The 21,389-nt window shown below is 39.0% G+C and overlaps 1 protein-coding gene across 1 annotated transcript in view; it reads right to left on the bottom strand.

Annotated features, from left to right (window-relative positions):
- Positions 1–18,799: 18,799 nt before the first annotated feature.
- Positions 18,800–21,389, bottom strand: part of LOC122806482 (potassium voltage-gated channel subfamily D member 3-like) — a 495,277-nt gene continuing 492,687 nt past the window's right edge. Inside the window, exon 6 of the mRNA XM_044076958.1 lies at positions 18,800–21,188. Within this exon, the coding sequence (XP_043932893.1) occupies positions 20,996–21,188 (193 nt within the window). The 3' untranslated portion in view covers positions 18,800–20,995. The remainder of the gene's footprint in view (positions 21,189–21,389) is intronic.

Raw genomic sequence — 21,389 nt, 5'->3', positions numbered from 1 at the left:
ATGTTGGCTGGGCATAATAGGTAAAGGCAGAGCATGGCAGTTTGGATCAGAGGATCTGGTAGAAGAGGCCACGTCTGATCCAAAACCCATCAGTTGAGGAAGAATGAAAATGGATAACACAGACGGAACATTATGGTGAGTCCACAAATTTTTTTTTTTTTTTTAAATCTTGTATGTTTTTTTTCCTGGCATGATGACATACAGCAGCAGCAGAAAATTTCAGAGACATAAGAATACCCATATGTAGTCTGCTTCCCAACAAAGTCATGGGACCAGAGCCTGATGTCCCCAGTGGTCATTGTGAGGCACAGTCAACCTGAGGGGTGAACCACAGTGTTCTTGACTCCTTACTAATGATTTTTCTTAAGTGGTAACCTCCCCCCAATGTCTTAACATGGACAGACATTGCCAGAGGCAGTATATCAGGAAGGCTGTATTTAAAGGTTTTTTTGATCCCTTTTCAGCACCATCCGTGAAGTGCACCTTTCCTTTTTGCTTGGTGTCTCACTCTGTCAAAAATGAATGGTAAAGAAAGATCTGCAGATTCTTCTGAACAAAGCCATCAGAGAGGTCCCATCAGACCAAGAAACATTTAAGATATTGGGAATTCTTGTTAGTGTTCAAGAAAACATTGGCAGTCCTGGGTCTAAGCAGCCTTAGCACATACATTCTCAAATAAACCTTTTGAGCAGGCAACATGCAGTCCATCTATCTCTGTCTGTCCATGTAAGACTGGATGTGCTCTCTGAATGCCTACTTCATCGTCACATTTTACAGAGTCATGGAAAATTTTACACTTCTTGAGTAGCATCAGTCACTGTTAGTCTTGAATGCTGCTGTTTGGTCTCACATCGGCCACCTAGGGTATTCATCAGTATGTGTCCCTAGGTACAGCCAGTTTCTATCTGGATGACTGACTTCTTGCTTTTCTGACTCAGGACATTCTCCTTCAGTAGTGGGAAGGTTCTTTGCAACCTGTTCTTGGTGGTGCAGCAATTATGCAGTCTCACCTCAATCTGTTTCAGACACCAGTTGCTACATGTTTTCTTGATCCAGCAATCTGGCACACAATCTGTCAAGGGGCATAGCAGTAACTATGAGATACTGTTCACCATCTGTTTTCTCAAAAAACATGCAGCACTTAATCCACACCCTCTCTTGCCATAGTTCCAGAAAGAAATGTTCATTCTAAACAAATTCAGCATGAACTTCTTTGTTCACTATAAGCATGATATGTATAGCTTTCCTCTGTGATGGCTCCCTTTTCCAGATAGTCCGAACCAACCACCCCATCACCAGGCAATGTTAATAAGAAATGACAACCCCCTTACACCCACCAAACAGTAGTTATCACTTGTGATATTTCATTCATAACTGACTGCACAAGCTCAGAAACAACCTCTACCCCATTCAAACTAATACCCTGACTACCTCACAGAATGTTGAAGATGCTTTCAACAATATAAACTGGACAATGTTTTATTCCATATGTCAGTAAAGCATCCTTACTTGGCCTAAAAACAACAGTTTCTTCTATACAGGATAACACTATGCAACACATTACATATATCCCATGGTTAATGCTAGAGCTGCAACATCTGCTCAGTTAGAGACAGAACCTAGAAACTAACAGTCTCCCCATTATCATGACATCTACTTACCTCTACATAATCAAGACAAAAATGCAATTAGGCCTGCCAAAGCCATGCACTTTTGTAACAGACTAATCTCGACTTTCCCCTAGTATTTTATTGGCTCAGTGGTCATACTAAATTACAGTATAACTTCTAAGGCAAAATTCAAGCTATGTTCACTTAGAGACTGAAGAACTTGTACAGTATCTACCCACTCATGGTTCAGCTAGTGCTGTGATGGCCTTTCAGTCTGGGTTCTGAAAACATATGGAGATCCTACATGACAAAAGGACTGCCACACATTAATTCCATCTCTGGTGCAATAAATGTGCACTGCAGTTTGGAAGACTACCATACCGTTAACTATCTCTGATTTGTGCTTTATCTCTTTCCACACCACTTAGACAAACACATCAGAAAAGCTATATATAGCCAACTTGCCTCTTAAATCTACCAGTACAGCATACTGTCCTTCCCAGCAGCAGGGGTCCGAATGGAGAAATGAAAATTCAGGAAGCAAAGGGGAGAAGTAGTGCTGAAACTGAATTCATCCTCAAGTCTTGGTGAGTACCTTCATGAGGTGGGCCCTGTTTTCAAAAAATCTCACCAAGGCGAAACTGATATATATAGACTGTATTTATATAGCATATATCAGGGATAGAAGTAAGTCAACAACAAAAAAGATAGCTGGATGTACAAGACCCGGGATAAAAAAGTGCCCATTCTTGGTAGGCGCACTGGTGCCAGGACTGGAAAAGATGACTGTGAAGAATCCTCAAAACATGGAAACAGTACGCCAATGGGAGAGGATGGCCCCCTTGTTGTAGAAGGAAGTAGTAGTCTACAAAAATCACAAAAACTGATAGGCCAAAGAAGAGCCATAAAGATGATAAACTGGACTATTGAGGATAAGAAAGAAATTATGTATTGTTACTACTATGAAAAAAGCCCAGAATTTCCAGACACAAGACATACAAAACGATTGAGAGAAATTAGAGGAAAGAAAAATACTTCCGCAAGAAAAATTGTCAGAAGCTTCAAATGATAATTTGTGTTCGTTAATACAACAGATTTGTGAAAACAGCATATAGAGCAATAAATCTTGATCTGTTTGGAAAAAAAAAAGCATCTGAGGAAGTGCAAAAATATAAACAACAAAACCAAGAGATATTTGAAAAGTATAAAAAAGAAATATGGACATAGGAAATAGGAGATTTTTGATATGGTGCAGTATTTATGCAAAGGAGAAAGCAAAACTTACTAGTACAAAAAGAGCAGCACCAAATATATTTGAAGAGTATACAGGCAAAGGAATCCAGACATGGAAAACTTTATAATACAAAAAATAAGACAAAGAGGAAAAGAAGAGATTAGTAATGGAGAAGTTAAAGAAATAGAACTGATGTTATGCAGTTCCTGGAAATGAAGGATTCAGTGTAGAAAATCTAATTCAGAAAGCAACACAACAGGATAGAGTAATGGATATCCAAACTAAGGGAAACAAGTGGAACAGGAAACAATTGGTCAGGTGCCATATAAAGATAATATGGAGCCTTCCACAGGAAGCCAGTTTAAATGTTCACTTGAAGCTAGACAGCAAGGAAAGGAACAGGAAACTCTGATGCAGTTAGTGTTGAGGAGTGATAGGCCAGTGACTTCCAATATGACAGAGCAACAGATAGTACAGGATGAAATTGAAGAGAAGGTGCCACAGAAACATTCTATAGACCTTCCTATAGAATGCCCACAGGTAACAGAAAACAAGGGATCTGCCCTTGAAGAAAATGAACTAAGAGAAGAGTTGTTTTATTTAATAGACATAGATAAGATATATTTAGATCAATGAGAGAAATAGACTGCAGAAGGTCAATAAAACCCCAGAAGTTAGAAGTCTGATAAAACAAATGAACACAGTAATTAGGACTGTCCATAGTGATTCATGTGATATAACAGAAGCAAGCAGAATATATGACTGTGCTGCTAAATTAATAACTGATAAAAGTTTGAACCCAGGGTCGCGAGGGAAAAGAAGGGGGGAAATTGAATACCATTATGGAAATATCGAATAGAGAAAACTATAAAGCAGCTAAGACAAGAAATGTCACTGTTACAAGACTATAGAATAAGGAACAGATCAACAAAAATACTAAGAAATATAGATGTAATAAAAGCAATGCACACTATTAGAACATACCAAGATCTATCAATCACTATAGCAAATAAACTAAAAAATGTCAGCACAGGTGGAAAAACTTAGAAGATACAAAGATAAATATAAAGGAAAAGTACAAAATCAGCAATTTATTGATGACCCAAAAAAGTTTTATAGAGAACTGGGAAAAAAGGTAAAAGGAATTAATTGAAAGACCACCAAAAGAAGAGGAAGTAGATTTTTGGAAAAGTCTCTGTGAAGATCCTGTGGGACAGAAAGATGTTAAATGGATAGAAGAAGTAAAATAAAGAATAAGAGAGTTAAAGGTACAGGATACGAAATGGGATGAAGTAACAGCCAGAGAGATTGAAAGAAAGTTAAGGAAAGCCTCTAAGTGGAAAACCCCAGGCCCAGATGCAGTACCTAACTTTTGGATGAAAGTATTAACATCTTTGCACGAAGATTTAGCCATGAGTAAAAACTATTTATATGCGCACCCTGAACAGACACCAATCTGGTTAACAACAGGAAAAGCAATGCTCCTACTTAAGAGTGAACCTGCAAGCTATCCTAAAAATTATAGACCAATAGCTTGTCTTCCGATGACATATGAACTATACATGGGAATTGATGCTGACAGAGTTTATAGTCATTTAGAAGAAAACTTGATTATGGCAGTAGAACAAGAGGGCAATAAAAGAAAGTCATTTGAAACAAAGGATCATTTGTTGTTAAAGTCATAGTGGAGAACTGTATAAAGGGGAAGAATCTAAGTATGACATGGATTGACTACAAAAAAGCATTTGATAGTATCCCACATTCATGGATAAAAGAGTGCTTAAATATATAAAATACACCCTACACTGATTGACTACATTACAGTGACCATGAAACAGTGGCAGACCACTTTGCAATTAAGCCATGATAAAGGACAGATTATTATCCCAGGGATAAAAATCCAAAGGGCGGATATTCCAAGGTGACTTTCTGTCACCGTTGCTATTCTGCCTTGCCATTAACCTGTTTACTTAACAGTTTAGGCCACGGCTACAATTTGGATCCTAAAAAAACAACAAAGTGTAAAGACTTCTCATCTTCTCTTTGTTAATGATTTAAAACTGTATAGCTCATCAAATGAGAAACAAAGCACAGGTGCAGGTTGTCAAAACTTTCAGATGATATAAGAATGTCATTTGGTCTTTATAAGTGTGCACAAGCAACCTTTAAAGCAGGAAAACTGCAGCACCAGGAAAACATCAGTTTGGGACAAGAATGTGATATAAAAGAATTTGCACAAGGAGTGTAGAAATATTTGGGAACTGATGAAGGATCAGCAATAAAATATGAACAAATCCAAATAAAACTTAGTAAGGAATATTTTAGAAGACTTAAATTCTGAAAACAGTGTTTACATCTAGGAACAAAATCCAAGTTATAAACCAATTTACTCTTCCTGTCCTAACTTACAGTTTTGGAGTGATTGACAGGCCCGAAAACGTGTTAGATAGATTGGATAGGAAAACAAGAAGGATGCTTCATGTCCACCAAATGATTTATAAAATCAGTGTATACCAAGACTATATTTTCCTCATTCTGAGGGAGGGAGGGACCTCCTTGAAATTGATTACATGTATAGATCTGCAGTCATGGGACTCCACACATATCTGCTGACCTCACAAGACCCAAATGTAGTGAAAGTCTTGAAACATGAGGAGAATAAATCTAAAATGACTTATCTGCTTAATTTAGCAGAAGCATATCAGTGTCAAGCAGGAATGGAAACCACACCAGAAGTAGATAAAAATCAGACAGCAACTGAATGTGCCAAAAAAAATGAAAGAATACAAGGTGAAGGACCAGGTGAGAAGGCAAGAAATGCAGAAAAAGCATACATTTAGTTGCAAGTATAGAAAGCTTCTGGAAGAACCTCATGTTGATCAGGAATGAAAGCAGAAATGGTTAAGGAGAGGCGAATACAAACCACGAGATGAAAGGTTAATATTGTCAGCCCAAGACAATGGGCTATGTACACAGTGGTTTACAAAGTTCATTGAACGTTGGAGAAACAGACAAATGTAGGTTTTGTAAAACAGAATTGGAAACAGTTGCACACCTTGTTGCTGGTTGCAAAATACTAATGGCAGAAGGGCTGTATACTGAAAGGCATAGTAATGTGGCAGGATTGTTGCACTGGGGATTGTACAAATATGGTATTGAAGTGGCTGAAAAACACTGGAAACTTGAGCCACAAAGCATCATAGTAAATGATGGTGTATATCACATGGGATCACCCAATTACCAACAGTTCAAAAGATAGATGCCAGGAAACCAGATATAGTGGTCCAAGAAAGAAGACAAAAGTAGCATTGATCATTGAACTCATCACACCCAGTGACTACAGTGTCTTGCATACAGAGACACACAGTCATAAAATATCAGTATCTGCAGGCAGAAACAAGAGCAATGTGGAAGAAAGATACCCAGCCAGTTTCAATAGTAGTAGCAGCAATGGGTCTTATAAAATAAGAATCTACAATTGTAATTAGATATGTTACCAATCCAGGTAACTTCATATGAATGGCAGAAGGAGTCCTTACCGGGCACATTGCGGGTGCTGCGAAGAGCACTTTTGGCTGACATCAAAGATTGAAACAATACTAATTTCATGAACTTTAATTGTACTTTAACTTAGGAATGGGGTCCATTCCCATCATGGTACTAGAATTCCAGAAGATTTGGAGAAATTAAAAACAGCATGGCTTATAAAACAGAGGAACTCAAACTGCCCTGGACATAGTGTAAATCAAAATGAGTGAAAGGGTATGGAGCTTTATTAGTCCATTTTTTTTTTTTTTGCACTACAAAGACTTAATTTAAGCATGAAGTGCCCTTCAATGCTTTAGCATATTCTAATTTTGATTCCCTCATGATAAAATTGGTTTATCAGTTACCTGTTTTAGAACATTCTCCATAAAATAAAATAGCTCCATTTCCCTGCTGCAGAACATCACAAAATGTGTTCCTCAAGGCTCCAGGTTCCCAGTGATTCTCTTCAGCCTCTTTTGATCTAAAGACAAATACCCTCATTCTGTAAGCAGATGACATGGACTTTGATTCCTCCACAAACTGCAATGCTATAGTAAACTGACTTCAAAGTAGACTACGCTCCTGGCTAATATTAAATGCCAATAGAAATGGAAGTAACATTCTTTGGTAAACCTCAGAAATTAAGCAAATTGCTGCCTCTCCCTAACTCCCCTTTCATCTAATAGCTAGCCCATAAAACATATCTTTCAAATGTTTTGTGGTCACCCTTGACCCTGTCTTAAATATGATATTATATACATAACCAGTTTAAAGGAAACATTTAACTCTACCTTCTGTGGATGTCAGAGAATTTCAAAAATTCTCACTCCCAAAGGAAGAAAATCTGTTAGCCAAAGCATCTTCATCTTCCAGATGGAATATTCCATTTCCTTCCTCCCTTATTCATCTATGAAAAACCTGCAACTCTTCTCTTACAAAATCCATAGATTCATTCTCCTGACACCTGAAGTGAACACCACTGTATTCTCACTCTAGTGAGATAACTACCTATTAAACAGTGAGCTGAGCCTCCTACTTGTATATCTAGTACATTAAAGTATTTACAATGGGGCTTCTTATCTTAGCCTCAAACCAGTCAGTGTAGCACTATACCAACTTGGCTGAGAAACCAGTGCTACACCAGTCCTAAAAACTCTCTCCCGTACTAAACACGCCTTCTGTATAATATCCCTCAAACTCTGGGACTCTTTCCCTTATCAGAAAACTGGCATACCTCTCTGCAGTGAATTTAATGACAAGATGCTAACCTTACTTTAAATGAGAGCCTCTTGTATGTGTTTTAAGCACCCACTTGTAACACAAACATATAAAATCTAATTTTACTATGGACAGTTTTCTTAGTAGTTCTGATTGCAGAAGTTAATGCCACGCCAGTGAATGTTGTCTAAGTCTGTAAATGTGTATATACTGCTATTCTTTAGAGTTGTAATCCATACTTTTGATTTGATGTGCTCCTGTTGACAACTTTACAGTGGATATGAAAACTGTACACAGCCCTCTTAAAATGCCAGTTTTTTGTGATATAAAAAAGAAACCACAATAAATCATTTCAAAACTTTCCCACCTTTAATGTGACCTATAACCTGTGCAATTCAATTGAAAAACAGACAAATCTGTTAGGAGAAAAATATAAAAAATAAACATACAATAAGCTGGTTGCATAAGTGTGCACACCCTTATACTAATAGTTTTGAAGCACCTTTTGATGTGGGATTCATCAGACGTACTACTACTTCATGTCTGCATGTGTGTGGCGAAGTTAGCCACTTCTGTCTTAAGAAACTTGAAACTGGCTGTGGAGAAGTTTTTTACAGTGGTTTCCATAATAGCGGGTGGGATGTGTATGTCTAGGGTGATTAGCTTATGGTCAGATCTGACCAACAAGGGGCTGACATCTGGTGTGGAGCACTGGTCGCCCATGTTGGTAATGACCAGGTATAGGATATTGCTGCCCCTGGTGGGGGTCTGGATAAGTTGATCCAAGACACTGGAATTTATGAATTCCAAGAAATGCTGAGCAAACATGTTGGTACATTTTCCCATTTAATGGCGGGGTAGTTCTCCCAGTATGAGGGTGTTGGGTTGTACCTTAATGTTTTCCAGTATGTTAATTATGTTATGTTGGATTGCAGTCTTGCCCCCAGTGTTAGTTGCACCTGGAGAATTTCTGATGCATTATGTTGGGCAACTAGCCTGGAGGTGTGGCTATCCTTGGGTGAGTATGGACACGCCTCCGCCTCTGGTGTGTCAGTCCAGGTTAGGTGGCCAGAAGGTGTGGTATGAATTGTAGCCTCCTATTGCGGGGGTGCCCTCTGGAGCCTTGAACCAGGTCTCTGTCAGTGCACAGATGTCGATGTTCTCCATTTTAAGGAGTGCCTCAAGTGAGTACATTTTGAGGTTTAGACTTCTAGCATTAAATATTGCCCTCAGAATTTGCTTGCTTGTACCAGTTATGGTGGTAATTTTGTCATTTCAACCTTGACTAAAAATGGCACTATGGGGTGGCAGGAGCCTTAGCCTGTATCCAGAAACCCATGGGTGACAGGTGCAGGCCATCTCTGGCAAAGGATCGTGGCCTGTCGATCATGTCATCCCAGGATGACAAATACTGGATCCCCTTAGAATGACACCAGACGTTTAGCCAATTGTTGAAGTCAGTCATTTTGTCCTTGTATTGAGGTATCATTCTGGGTGATGGCAAGATGCTACTTAGGCTAGGGTCATACCTGTCTGGGCTACAAGATCCAAGAGCTCCTCCATGTCTCTTCATGTAGTCAAGGGAGGTATGCCTAAGGAGAGTTGAGTGCTGTAGCAATTTATAGTTTATCTAGTGCTTACAATGGTTTTTAAGCTAGTGCTGAGCTTCAAGGAACATGTTTGAGTGCTTAAAACTGAGATGGCTAGTTCTAAGGGAAAATCTGAAAAGCAGACATCCTGGCACTAGTAATAATTTAACGATGCTGCACAATGCACAAACACAGGTTTTTAAACAGAAAGATGAAAGAGAGAGAAATGGCCCAAAATGGCCAATAAAACTGCAATTTGTGAGCTGAAACCACTCCAGCTCTAGGCTGCTCAAACCTCACCATCATCACGTTTTCCCTGAGAACCCAACCTGAGACAGCACTTAACCCATCTATATTCAGGAATTACACCAAGGCAAATTTCTTGTGCACTCAAACCTAAAGAAATTCAAATACTCTCCTCCCCCCTGGGGAGTCCATAACAAAAGCAGTTATTTATACAACCTACTTTTACACCAGTCACTGCTTTTCAAGGTCTATGCCCTAATGCACCCCAAGTATGATAAATTTAAGAACATGCCATGTAGTAGAACCTTAGTATGAAAAACTCTATAATGAATGGATAAAGCTTCTCGCATTAATGGAAAAATTCAAATTTCCCAATTCTATGAGCTCAAATAGTTCTGCAAGCAACTCTGACATAAGCTAAAAACTTGTAAAGTCCATTATGAGCTTATATTATGATCTCCTATAATGACTGCAATAAAACATTATTTAATTATGTTAGGAATTTTAGAAGTAAAACCTATCAATGTTTGCAGCTAATCAAAAAGGAGCATCATCTATTCCAATCATGAAGGCATGGCCATATTCTCATGGACACAGTTCAAACTTCTCCCTACTTTTCCTCCCTTACAACTCATCCACTTCCTACCCTCTAAACTTACTTCTGAGCAAGTCTTAAATGACTACTCTAAAACCAAAAACACTAATTATGTGGGTCTTTCCAACATTGTTTATAAATTGAGGAAATATATTGTAACTTGTAGAGACAGCCTACAAACCCTCAACCAAAACCAGTTTGGCTTTGCAAAACATAGGTCCATATCTAAATCTGCTGTATTTCTTTCAGAAGGTAGTGGGTAATGGGCACACAGTACTTGCTGCACACCTAAACTTGGTTGAGACCTTCAGTGTTCTCCCAGATACTGGTATTATTAATCTCACTTTGGTATTAACCCATACATAGTCTTCTGCAGAATTAACTTGCTCCCAAATAAAACTGATGATCAGTCTTTCTCATTGTGTGCCACTTCTAATTGTACAAGTTCCAGGAGGTTCCTTGCTTGGTCCACTCTTCTTTGGCAATTACTTCACTGATGTCCAAATGGATGCTGGTGGTCTCTGATGTACAAAGTTTGTGGATGGCTGCAAAGTCAATGCAGTTAACTCCAGCAGATAGTTATAACCTAACAAAAAAGGACAAAGTTCACATTAATTTCTAGTGTCAAGACTGTAGACTAATATTCAATACAAAAATATGTGCTGGTGCACTCTGGGGAAACACTGACACCCCATGAAAGTTGACATCATTAGAGACCTTTACACATTCATTGACTATGAACTGTCTGCTGACCACTATAGTACAACTGTCATTAGAAAGTCATTCTAACTAAATCACTAATGTTATATCCTACAAATTTAAAGACTTTATTATCCCATCAAGTCCACCCTAATCCAACAAATAGCATGATTCTCCTTTTAGCATGTGCATGTCAGAAGGTATTGTACAGTTCTGGAAACTTCAAAGATTTCTGACCAAATAAAATAATTTGGGTATGAGCTCCTTAAGCAGCACAGAACATCTAAATCCCCTGCCACTGCACTCACTCTCCTACAGCCTCTTGCATGGTGCCATGGCTTATAATGTAATAAAGAACCCAATGCCATTAAACATCTTAGACATTCATAAACCTAGTAACACAAACTAAAATCTACATTATCCATCCTGCCAACAGGGTCTGTTCATATTTTAATTTCTTCCAATACAATTCACTCTGTCAACCAGCTTCTACAATCAAACTCCTTAAAAATTTCAAATGAAGGATACCAAACACCTTGCACAGCTGTAAACAAATTGATGATCTCTTCCAGTGCCTACCTATGGAATAAGTTTCCAATCCATGTCGAGCAAAGATGCTCCCTAACTCTTAAAACTCAATGAAAGGATGTGGATATGTAATTTCTGCTGTCGGAAAAGGTTTGTGTAGATATGGAAGCATGTAGTAGGGAATGCAGTCGCTAAGCTTGTAACAGTCCAATTATTGAGTTTAAAACTGAATCTTTGAGCTCTTTCAGTAGTCAAAGTATTGAAAGAGTGCTTAATAGTATTGCATATCTCTAGAGTGTATATAAAAAACACATGCTCATTTCTACTATGCTTTCTGTCCTGTTCAAGTCCAAATCCTGTCCATGCAAATGAGAGGATTAAGACAGAAAACCATTTCTGGATAGGATGCCAGTCTATCACTGTAGAGACACTTAACACCAATCGGCAGTTTGGACAATTTCCAAGTCACCTTTTGGTGTGCAGCTGGATGTGGAAAATCTATGATCCCACAGAATATACATATATAGAGAAAATGCAAACTCTGTGACCTACCACTTTGGGCCCACTTTTATCATAAAAAATAAAATGCTATTAATGAAATGACAAAACTCGGAATGCAAAATTGAAATTAATTCTTTATAAGCTGTTTAAATGTAAGCTAAGTCTATACCTTCATAAAAACTGATAATTCATACTTAATTTTGAGACTGACTTTATCATTCATTATTAGCACCCCTGTTTATATCTAACAACAATATTTCAACTTTCTGGCTTAAAAACCTGCATTTGTGCTTGTTTCCCACCTTTCCTGTAACTAGTGTAGTCCAGATACATATTTGCTGTATCCAGGACTGTTTGTAAGCTTCTGAGCCCTCCAAGCCTTTCTGGGTTGGAGGGAAGTCTTATGGCTTATCAGTGGGAGTGGTAAGCACTAGGTAGCCTATCTACCACAAGAGTGATTTCTGGGCCAGAAATTGTAGTTTATTGGCCATTTGGCAGTTTTTCCATATCTTTCAACCTTCTGGTTTAAAAGCCCACGTTTGTGCTCCTTTCCCACCTTTCCTGCAGCTAGTCTAGTCCAGATACAGATTTGCTATATCCAGGACTGTTTGTAAGCTTCTGAGCCCCCCCCAAGCCTTTCTGTGTTGGAGGGAAGCCTTTTAGCTTATCAGTGGGAGTGGTAAGCACTAGGTGGTAGCCTATCTACCACAAGATCCAGGTACAGATTCTTAGTTTTAGCACTTGAATTTGCTTATTCATGCTCAGAACTTGTTGTTAGCACTAAATAAGCTACAAATTACTACAGCATTCAGCCTTCCTCTATACCTAGAGGAAAAAAGTTTTTGTACTTTTCCTCACTTGCTTAGAGAAAAACACCTCTTATACTCACTTTCCTCACTTGTCTAGAGGAAAGTAGTTTTTCATTCAGGCATGTCCAATGGTCAGCTCCCAGTGTTCTCTCCTGTCTACCTGATGAATCTGGGCATCTTGAGGCAATGTAGCAATTGCCTCATGTACACAGACGACCCTCTCCTCCTACCACCCAACACCACAACCTGTGAGAGATGCACTTATCTAGCCAAACTGGAGGTAAAGCTCTCTCCAACGAAGACTGAACTTGACAGTCAAGAGGAGAAGGTAAACACTTGCACCACACCACACTTATCACATAGTCCCACTAAACCTACACCACCAAAATTCACACATAGAAACACAAAAACATTTGCGGAGGCTCTCAATAACAAGCTGCTCAAGCAACAGAGACCACCAAAGCAGAAAAGCAAGCAACCTCCACCCCCCCCAACACAACCCAAATGACAGCCCACAGACTTAGTATGCCAGTAAACCACAGCCCATAAGGCAAACCAACGTACCCAATACACTAGTCATAGGTGACTCTATAGTCAAGCACACTGACGTCCCACTCACCAGGCTAAACAAAGAGAAGGTTACTGTCAGCTGCCTGTCAGGTGCCAGGATCCGCCACATAACCCATGCACTCAGGTCACTCCACAGAAAGTATAAATATGACACTGTCAACATCCATGTTGGTGTGAACAACCTGAGACGTACCTCCCTGGACTACATGAAAAGAGACATGAAAGAGCTCATCGATCTTGTAGCCCAGGCAGGTATGACCCTAGCCATGAGTAGCATCCTGCCATTGCCCAGAATGATACCGCATACAAGGACAAAATGATTGACTTCAACAATTGGCTAAGCTTCTGGTGTTATTCTAAGGGGTTCCAGTATCTGTCTGCCTGGGACAACATGGTCGACAGACCACGATGCTTTGCCAGAGATGCCTTGCACCTGTCGCCCCTGGGATTCCACATACTGGCTAAGGCTCTTGCCAACCCCTATAGTGCCTTTTTTAGGCAAGGTTCAAATGACAAATTCACCACCATAACAGAAACCGGCAATCAAAAACTGAGGGTGATGCTACTCAATGCTAGCAATCTAAATCTCAAAATGCACTCACTCGAGGTACTCCTTAAAATGGACAACATTAATATCTGTGCAGTGACTGAGACCTGGTTCTAGGCTCTAGCGAGCACCCTTGCATTACCAGGCTATACCACACTTTTTGGCCATCTAACCTGGAACAGAACACCAAAGGCAGAGGTTTGTCCATATTCATTAAGGATTTCCACACCTCCAAGCTACTTGTGCAGCATAATGCATCCAAAGTTATTTAAGTGCAACTTACTCTGGGAAAAACTGCAATCCAAATTGTAGCTTGCTACAGATCCCCCACTCCTTTTTTCTTGACATACTGGAAAATATTAGGGTTCAACCAAACACCCTAATAATTCAAGGAAAAAACTATCTTACACTTGTTGAAGGTTTACCAGTGGAAAAGTGAAGCAAACAAAGAAATAACCTCTGGTATTCCACTACAGCAGAAATCCACCACGATAGAGTCCTGTGTCAAACAGCAAGCAAATTTAATGGAAAAAGTAAAAACAGCATTAAAATTCCATATGGAATTTAATGGAAAAAGTAAAAACAGCATTAAAATTCCATATGGAATTTAATGGAAAAAGTAAAAACAGCATTAAAATTCCATATGGAATTTAATGGAAAATGTAAAAACAGCATTAAAATTCCATATGGAATTTTAATGCTGTTTTTACTTTTTCCATTAAATTTGCTTGGTGTTTGACACAGGACTCTATCGTGGTGGATTTCTGCTGTAGTGGAATACCAGAAACACCCTAATAATGGGCGATTTCAACTACCCCACCATTAACTGGGAAAACTACTCATGTACCAACTCCTTCGCTCAACGCTTTCTGGAATTCATAAATTCCAGTGTCCTGGATCAACTTATCCACACCCCCACCAGGGGCAACAATATCCTAGACCTAGTTATTACCAACATGAGTGACCGGTGTTCCACATCTGAAGCCAGCTCCTCGTTGGTCAGATCCGACCATAAGCTAATCACCCTAGATATCCGCATCCTGCTCCCACACACCATTAAGGAAACCATGGTAAAAAATTTCTCCAAAGCCAACTTCATGCTTCTTAAGACAGAAGTGGTGAACTTCATGACACCCCTGTAGATGGACAATACAGTTACGACTGCTGAATTCTACACAAATGCACTTTATAAGCACTTACACAAGTGCATGGATCCTGCTATCCCAAACAGAACCAAGATGCGATCTCCCCAAAAAAGGAAGCCAATCTTGTGGTACTCTGCCATAAACTCTACAACAGAAGGAAGAAACTGTTGTAAAAGAGAGTAAAATCCCATGAGTGGAGGAGCTCCCCTGGTCAGCCTCAGTAAGGAGCTGAGATCCCCTTATAAGATCCTCCAAAGCTAGCTATGAAAACAAAATTGCCACTGATTCTAAGGGCAACCACAAAGCAATCTATAACTATGTCAAAAATCTCAATGGCAATACCAGATCTGCTCTGAGTTACAGCACAATGGCATGAAAATTACAGAACCAACTGATATTGCCAATATCCTGGCAGATAGGTTCAGTGCTAACTTTACCCCCCCTCTCACCCCCTAAAGGGCCTATATCTATACAGGAAGAATGCAGAGTCCCTGTAATCACATCTATGCTGGTAAAAGCTGCACTCTCTAAAGCCAAAAACACAGCATCCATGGGAGGACCGGACAACATCCCAGGCTGCGTTTTACAAGAACTTCAGAATGAACTGTCTCCCCACCTAAGCACCATGTTCAATCATAGTCTCACGTCAGGCTTTGTGCCCACTGAATGGCACACAGCAACAGTTATCCCACTCCACAAAGGGGGAGCCACCACTGATCCTGGGAACTATCGCCCTATTATCCTGACAAATCTGGTCTGCAGGGCCATGGAATGTATCATCATGGAATTCATAAACAAAGACATTGGTAACCTCCAAACTCTGGACTCCACCCAGTTTGGGTTTGTGAAAGGCAGAGATCATATCTTTTAAACCTGATCGACTTCTTTGAGGCAGTCACCAAAGCCTTAAACAAGGGTAAGGTGGTTCACACAGCCTATCTTGACCTCGCCAAGGCTTTCGACACCATCCCCCATTCTGGAATTATAGCTAAACTCACTAAACTAGGTATAAATCCCTGCGTCAAAAGATGGGTTGCCAACTGGCTCACTGACAGAACCCACACTGTAAATGTTGCAGACTCCAAATCTGACTTCAAACCAGTGACAAGTGGAGTACCACAGGGTTCAGTCCTGGGACCTCTCCTGTTTGGTATCTACTTCTCTAAAATACAGGCTAACACAGAAGGCCTCTGGCTAATGAAGTACGCAGATGACTGCAAACTAGGAGCCATAGTAGAGTCTCCAAATGATGTGGACATTCTACAGAAGGGCCTCACTGAGACAGGTGCCTGGTATCAGAGGCATGACCTCAAGCTCAGTGCCAAAAAGTGCATTGTCATCCCCTTTGGTAAAAACTCTGTACCCATGAACTACCACATAAACAACAGTCTACTTGACGCCGAATGTGTGATGAGACCTTGGGACCCAGGTGGACACTAGTCTCTCCTTTGATAATCACATCGCCACAGTAGTCAGGAAATCCTATGTGGCACACCTCATCACAAAAGGGTTCTCATCCAGGAAAAAAGAGGTCATTGTTCCCCTCTACTCGGCACTCATTAGACCAATTATAGACTACAACACACCTTTTGGAATGTACCTCTCCAGATATCTGCAGCAGCTGGAAAGGCCAAAGAAGTACCTCACAAAGAGGATTACTGGCCTCAAACAGATGTCCTACACTGACTGTCTCAAAAAACTCCAGCTTTACTCTGTAGCATATCGCCTACTCCGAGGAGATCTCTGCCTAACATATAAAACTATGTTAAACCCAGAGCTATTGGACATGCTACACCTAAAGAAATCCCAATCGCTCTGAGCTACATGCTCTAGGGACCTAAACCTTGTCACCATAATAAACAGGACATGCTGGAGGGATAGATTTCTGTCCCAAAGACTTCCTATACTCTGGAACAAGCTACCCATCTATGTCAAGCAAAGTTCCTTATTAGTACTCTTCAAGAAAAATCTTGAGTGGATGGGAAATAGGAAATACACCCCAGGGATCACTTCTGTGGCTCTGCTAGACAGGAGCACAGGAAATTAACTTTCTTGGGTGGCGTAAGCCAGGGACCCTTGTTGGCTAGCTTACTTAGGCACTTGGGCTGATAGCCTAGTACCTAGCTGTGAGCCTATGAACCTATAACATGTAATGTGTGGACCTGTTTGTCAAGTACTAGATTTAATTTGCATAAATGATGTGCAAAATATAATGTAATTTGATTTGAAGAAGTGGGTGTGAAATGATACGAGATGGAAGCACTAAATGGATTAAAGTAATTCCAGTTATGCGCTCCGCTGCATTGTCAGTTTATTAGTAATGATACGCAAACTCACCATAGAAGGTACTCTCTTTAATAGGATTCACACCAGATGCCAAAGGCACTGTGAGGCAGGAATGCAAACTTCTGCACATCCATGTCACTCTTCTTAATCACAGCTATATATCGTAAAGATGTCACAATGTAATGACATTAAATTGGGGGTTCTTTCTTCTTGTAATTTAGAATTCTTTATTTTTTATAAATAGGCAAGTGTTGCTTGTTTTCCTACAGAACTAATGGTATATAATTTACCATTTTAGATACATTGAAATGGTAGTACTTACCTTAGACTATGAAGCCCCCCTCAAAAAAAAGTAACACATTTTGTCAGTATGGGGTGCATGCACCACTCCTCCTTACATTAATATACTAACTCCATGAATGCACATCTATGAAGTAGATGAAGATATCTCCCAATGGGTAATGTGTTTTCAAATCAATGCTGACAACAGCAAAACTGCAGTATAACTGTACTTGTAGTAAAAAAGTTATACTACACACACACACACACACACACACAAATCCCTTAAAAGAAATGTAATTTCTTTTTCTCCACATGAATTCCAAACCATCCTACCAAAATAAACAAAACCACAAGTTGCTAGAAACACAATTCTGACTAGAGCTGCACTTGGGTACAGTTGTTTAACAGTAGTTCCACTGGTATTGGGTTCAAATAATCTACATCCTCCTTTATCTTGGGGACTGTACTGTTCAAATAGTTTTAAGTCTTAAAAGCCTCACTAATGTATGAATGATTCAAAAGTGAATACACACAAATACTTATTCTGCCAGCATTAATGTTTGTTCTTACATTAGTGTCCAAACGAAGCAAGTCTGTTATATCTGGAAGCAGTGCATGGTGTTAATTTGGTTTTGCCTCAAAATAAAAAAAGTAAATTTACTTTTATTTCTTTAACATTTGTTTACTGGGAAAGTCTGACTTAGAACAAATCAATTTTCAGTGGTAGCCAGGGAAGAAATGCTCCAGATGCATGTCTTTTTAACGTGGGATGAAACTGAAGAACCTGAAGAAAACCACACGAATGCAGGGAGGACATGCAGACTCCACACAGAAAGCACCCAGCCGAGAGTCAAACCAGAGAACCTCTTGCTATGAGGTAACAATGTTAACTACTGCACCACTGCGCTGTCTAAAAATAAATAGGTAGCTATTCCATTCCTCAAAAGCTGTAATTTGTTTTGACTGAGTTGAAACCATTACCCTCCTCCAAAATGCTCTTTCTAATGTAGTCTGTGGGTTGTAAGAGGAGGGGTAGTGAAATACTCGTACTCCCTCAAAGTGCAACATTTTCTTAAATTGAATATTTAGTGTATTGTTAGTCTGCAGTAAAACAAATTATTTAGACATTTCAACCTTTTACACAAAATCAGAAAAAGGACTATCTTCAGGTTAGTTGCCCATGCTCGTGGGGAAAGCCATGAACCAGAGTGAAGTGCTTTATTATCTGTAGGTCTACATCTGCTGCAGATATCCAGAGCCTGGAAGTTAAATGCCAAAGAAATTAGAATACCCTAAAGCAAAAACTGGATGGAAACCATGTGGGTAGTGTTGAAAGATGAGCTGGATATGAAAACATGAAAAAGATTTTCTCTTCATTGTTGCTATCAAATAATGAGCCTCACCACACCAGATTTATTTGTGGCAAATACTTTAATCCAGATTGGGCACAGGTACAGCAGTGGCACAAGACAGATTACTGTAAATGATATACAACTTCCAACAGATGCACTACAACCCAAACTGTAAGACAAGAAACTAAGTATTTCAAATGTAACTGTTTTGTCCAGAAACCACACATTTGTGTTGTTTTTATTGATGCTAATAAGCAAAATCCACTTACATTTATAAACATAAACATGTCTTAAGAGTCCTGGCATTGTGCCCTACAACAAAACATTAAATAAATCACAAAGTTCTTGGGAATGCTTACAAGTAGGAAAATAAAACTATTGATGCTGCATAACATAATTTGATCACACTAAAACATATCAGCTCAAGCCAACTAAATACTGCATATTCAAGGTAAGGTGGCAAACGTTATCTAGAGCAGAAATGTTTTTGTTTGGACCTATTACCTATACATTTGGCATAATTATTCTGAAACTGGTTCACTATTTAATCACTTCTGAGACAAATTACTTGAATGTTTTTAAAATATTTAAAACAAGATGCATCATTGATCCTAATACACTCTATTCTAATCCACTGGCATAAAAATCAGCCTTCTAAATGTATAATTTAAGTATGGGAATTTGAGATTACAGCTAATTAAAGGAACATTTAATGGAAAGCAGCAAGAAGATACTGACTGAGATTAATTAAAATGAGTCTGGATTATAGTTTCCCCCAGATGTTAACATATAATTTTAATGATTGTTTTAAATCTCTGCCAGTCACTACACATAAAGCTTAAGAAATGGTAATCTTACAGACACAACATGAAAATTAGCTGTACAGCTCATGGGTAGAATCTTATTTCTGACTATTTTGTTTAACAAAGATGTCAGGCTGATGTGATCATTTAAAAATGTCACTGCTAATTGATATGACAAAAGCTGAGCTATTTTTAGGTCTATTCACATTTTGCTTTTATAACGTCTGTTTGCCAGTCCATATATAGCTTCACAGTACAGTGACTGATTTTCTAGACTGAAGCAGCTAGAAACAACGTTTCTATGTAGTCATTTTTGAAAGGAAGTGGCAATAACTTCCATCACTAATGAAACCCTGCAGCGTATTTGCAGATAATGTTGGGAGCCAGGGAGTAAACACAATTTGCCTCTCAAGTTTGGTCTAAAAGGAAAATGACCCACTCTGTCAGCAACTCCAATCTAATGTGGACTACTATATTTAAAAATATGTACAGTATTCTGATCAAGGAGTTGGCTGTGTAGAAAATCACAAAATGATTAATAACTATACATTTCATAGACACAGACTACAAGAAACAGTGTTGCTCTCCCATATCTTTTCACTCTGCTTATAATGGTAAGTGCAAGAATAAGCAAAGGACATTTGTTTTTAGATTTAGATTTTTCTTAAAAATACAGAATATTCTTTGAATCTAATCACACTCTTGTACTGTTTATAATAAAAATATAAAGCAGAAAATATATGAGACTAAAGACTACCAAAAGCATGAAAAATTCACAATTTTTTTCACAGACAATACTTAACAGACATACACACTCTGCACTGTATCAGCTTGATAGGCTCCTAGAAAACGATGCCTGAATAACACCAGCAATGAGTGACTCTGTGGCAGATTGCTAAGGTGTGCCAAGTTTGTTAATGTGCCAAGAAGCGTTTACCATACAGTCTATGTACTTCTGTATGTGCATCTCTCACAGAGTAAAGTGATTCTATTCTGTTAACAATGTCTTCTTTAACTTTTCACTATAAAAGGAAATGCTTACATTTTGGTTGATTATGATTCTCTTCCATGAAGAAAATGTTCACAGTTTTCTTTGCAAAACCATTGCTTGTTACTTGTTCCATCATATGAATAAATATTATCCATTGAAAACAAAACAAAAATAATTGTCTTAAAAAGATGCTAGTACACAGTGGAAAAGCAGTTAATTTTTTGTCAGCTACCATCTTGCCATTAACAATTTCCCAGTATTCTCCAGCAACTTTTCACCACCTGTCTACTAAACAAATGTCTGGCAACTGTAAGTCATGGCATATATATACCAACCCCAACAAAGCTCTGAAAGTCTTTGTCAGTAGGTGTGCAAAATGATGCTGGACCATCCTTCCAGGCACGTATTGCAGCAGATGGATACAGTGGCTCCACAGCTACAGCCAGGGTATTGTGGAATGTCTTACAATGCAGAAACCTTTACAATGCTTCCACTAGTAGTATTAATGTTTGTAGACTGGCTGGAACCCACGGATCTGTGTTCTTCTACTGTTGCTGCCAGCGGTGTAGGGATACTGATTATTGCTGTCGTTATCTGAGAACTTTGACAGTTTGGCCTAATTCCCTCATCTGGCTTCACATTTAAACTGGAACGGCTAAAAAGAGAAAAAACATACACATCTGTATCATGAGCATAAAACCTCACCTCTGCCCAGGGTTATCATAGTTTAATACATTATCACCACTGTAAATAACACTACTACCCCTATGTATTCAGATGTTTGCAAGGAGGATCAGGAAAGATGCATCTGGAATTGAAGCAACTGGGTGGCATGCACTAGGAATCTACACTTCTA

The sequence above is a fragment of the Protopterus annectens genome, chromosome 7.part0, assembly GCF_019279795.1.
Source record: "Protopterus annectens isolate FY-2018-M chromosome 7.part0, PAN1.0, whole genome shotgun sequence".
In the NCBI taxonomy this organism is placed as follows: domain Eukaryota; kingdom Metazoa; phylum Chordata; order Ceratodontiformes; family Protopteridae; genus Protopterus; species Protopterus annectens.
This window is presented reverse-complemented; position numbering and strand designations above follow the sequence as displayed.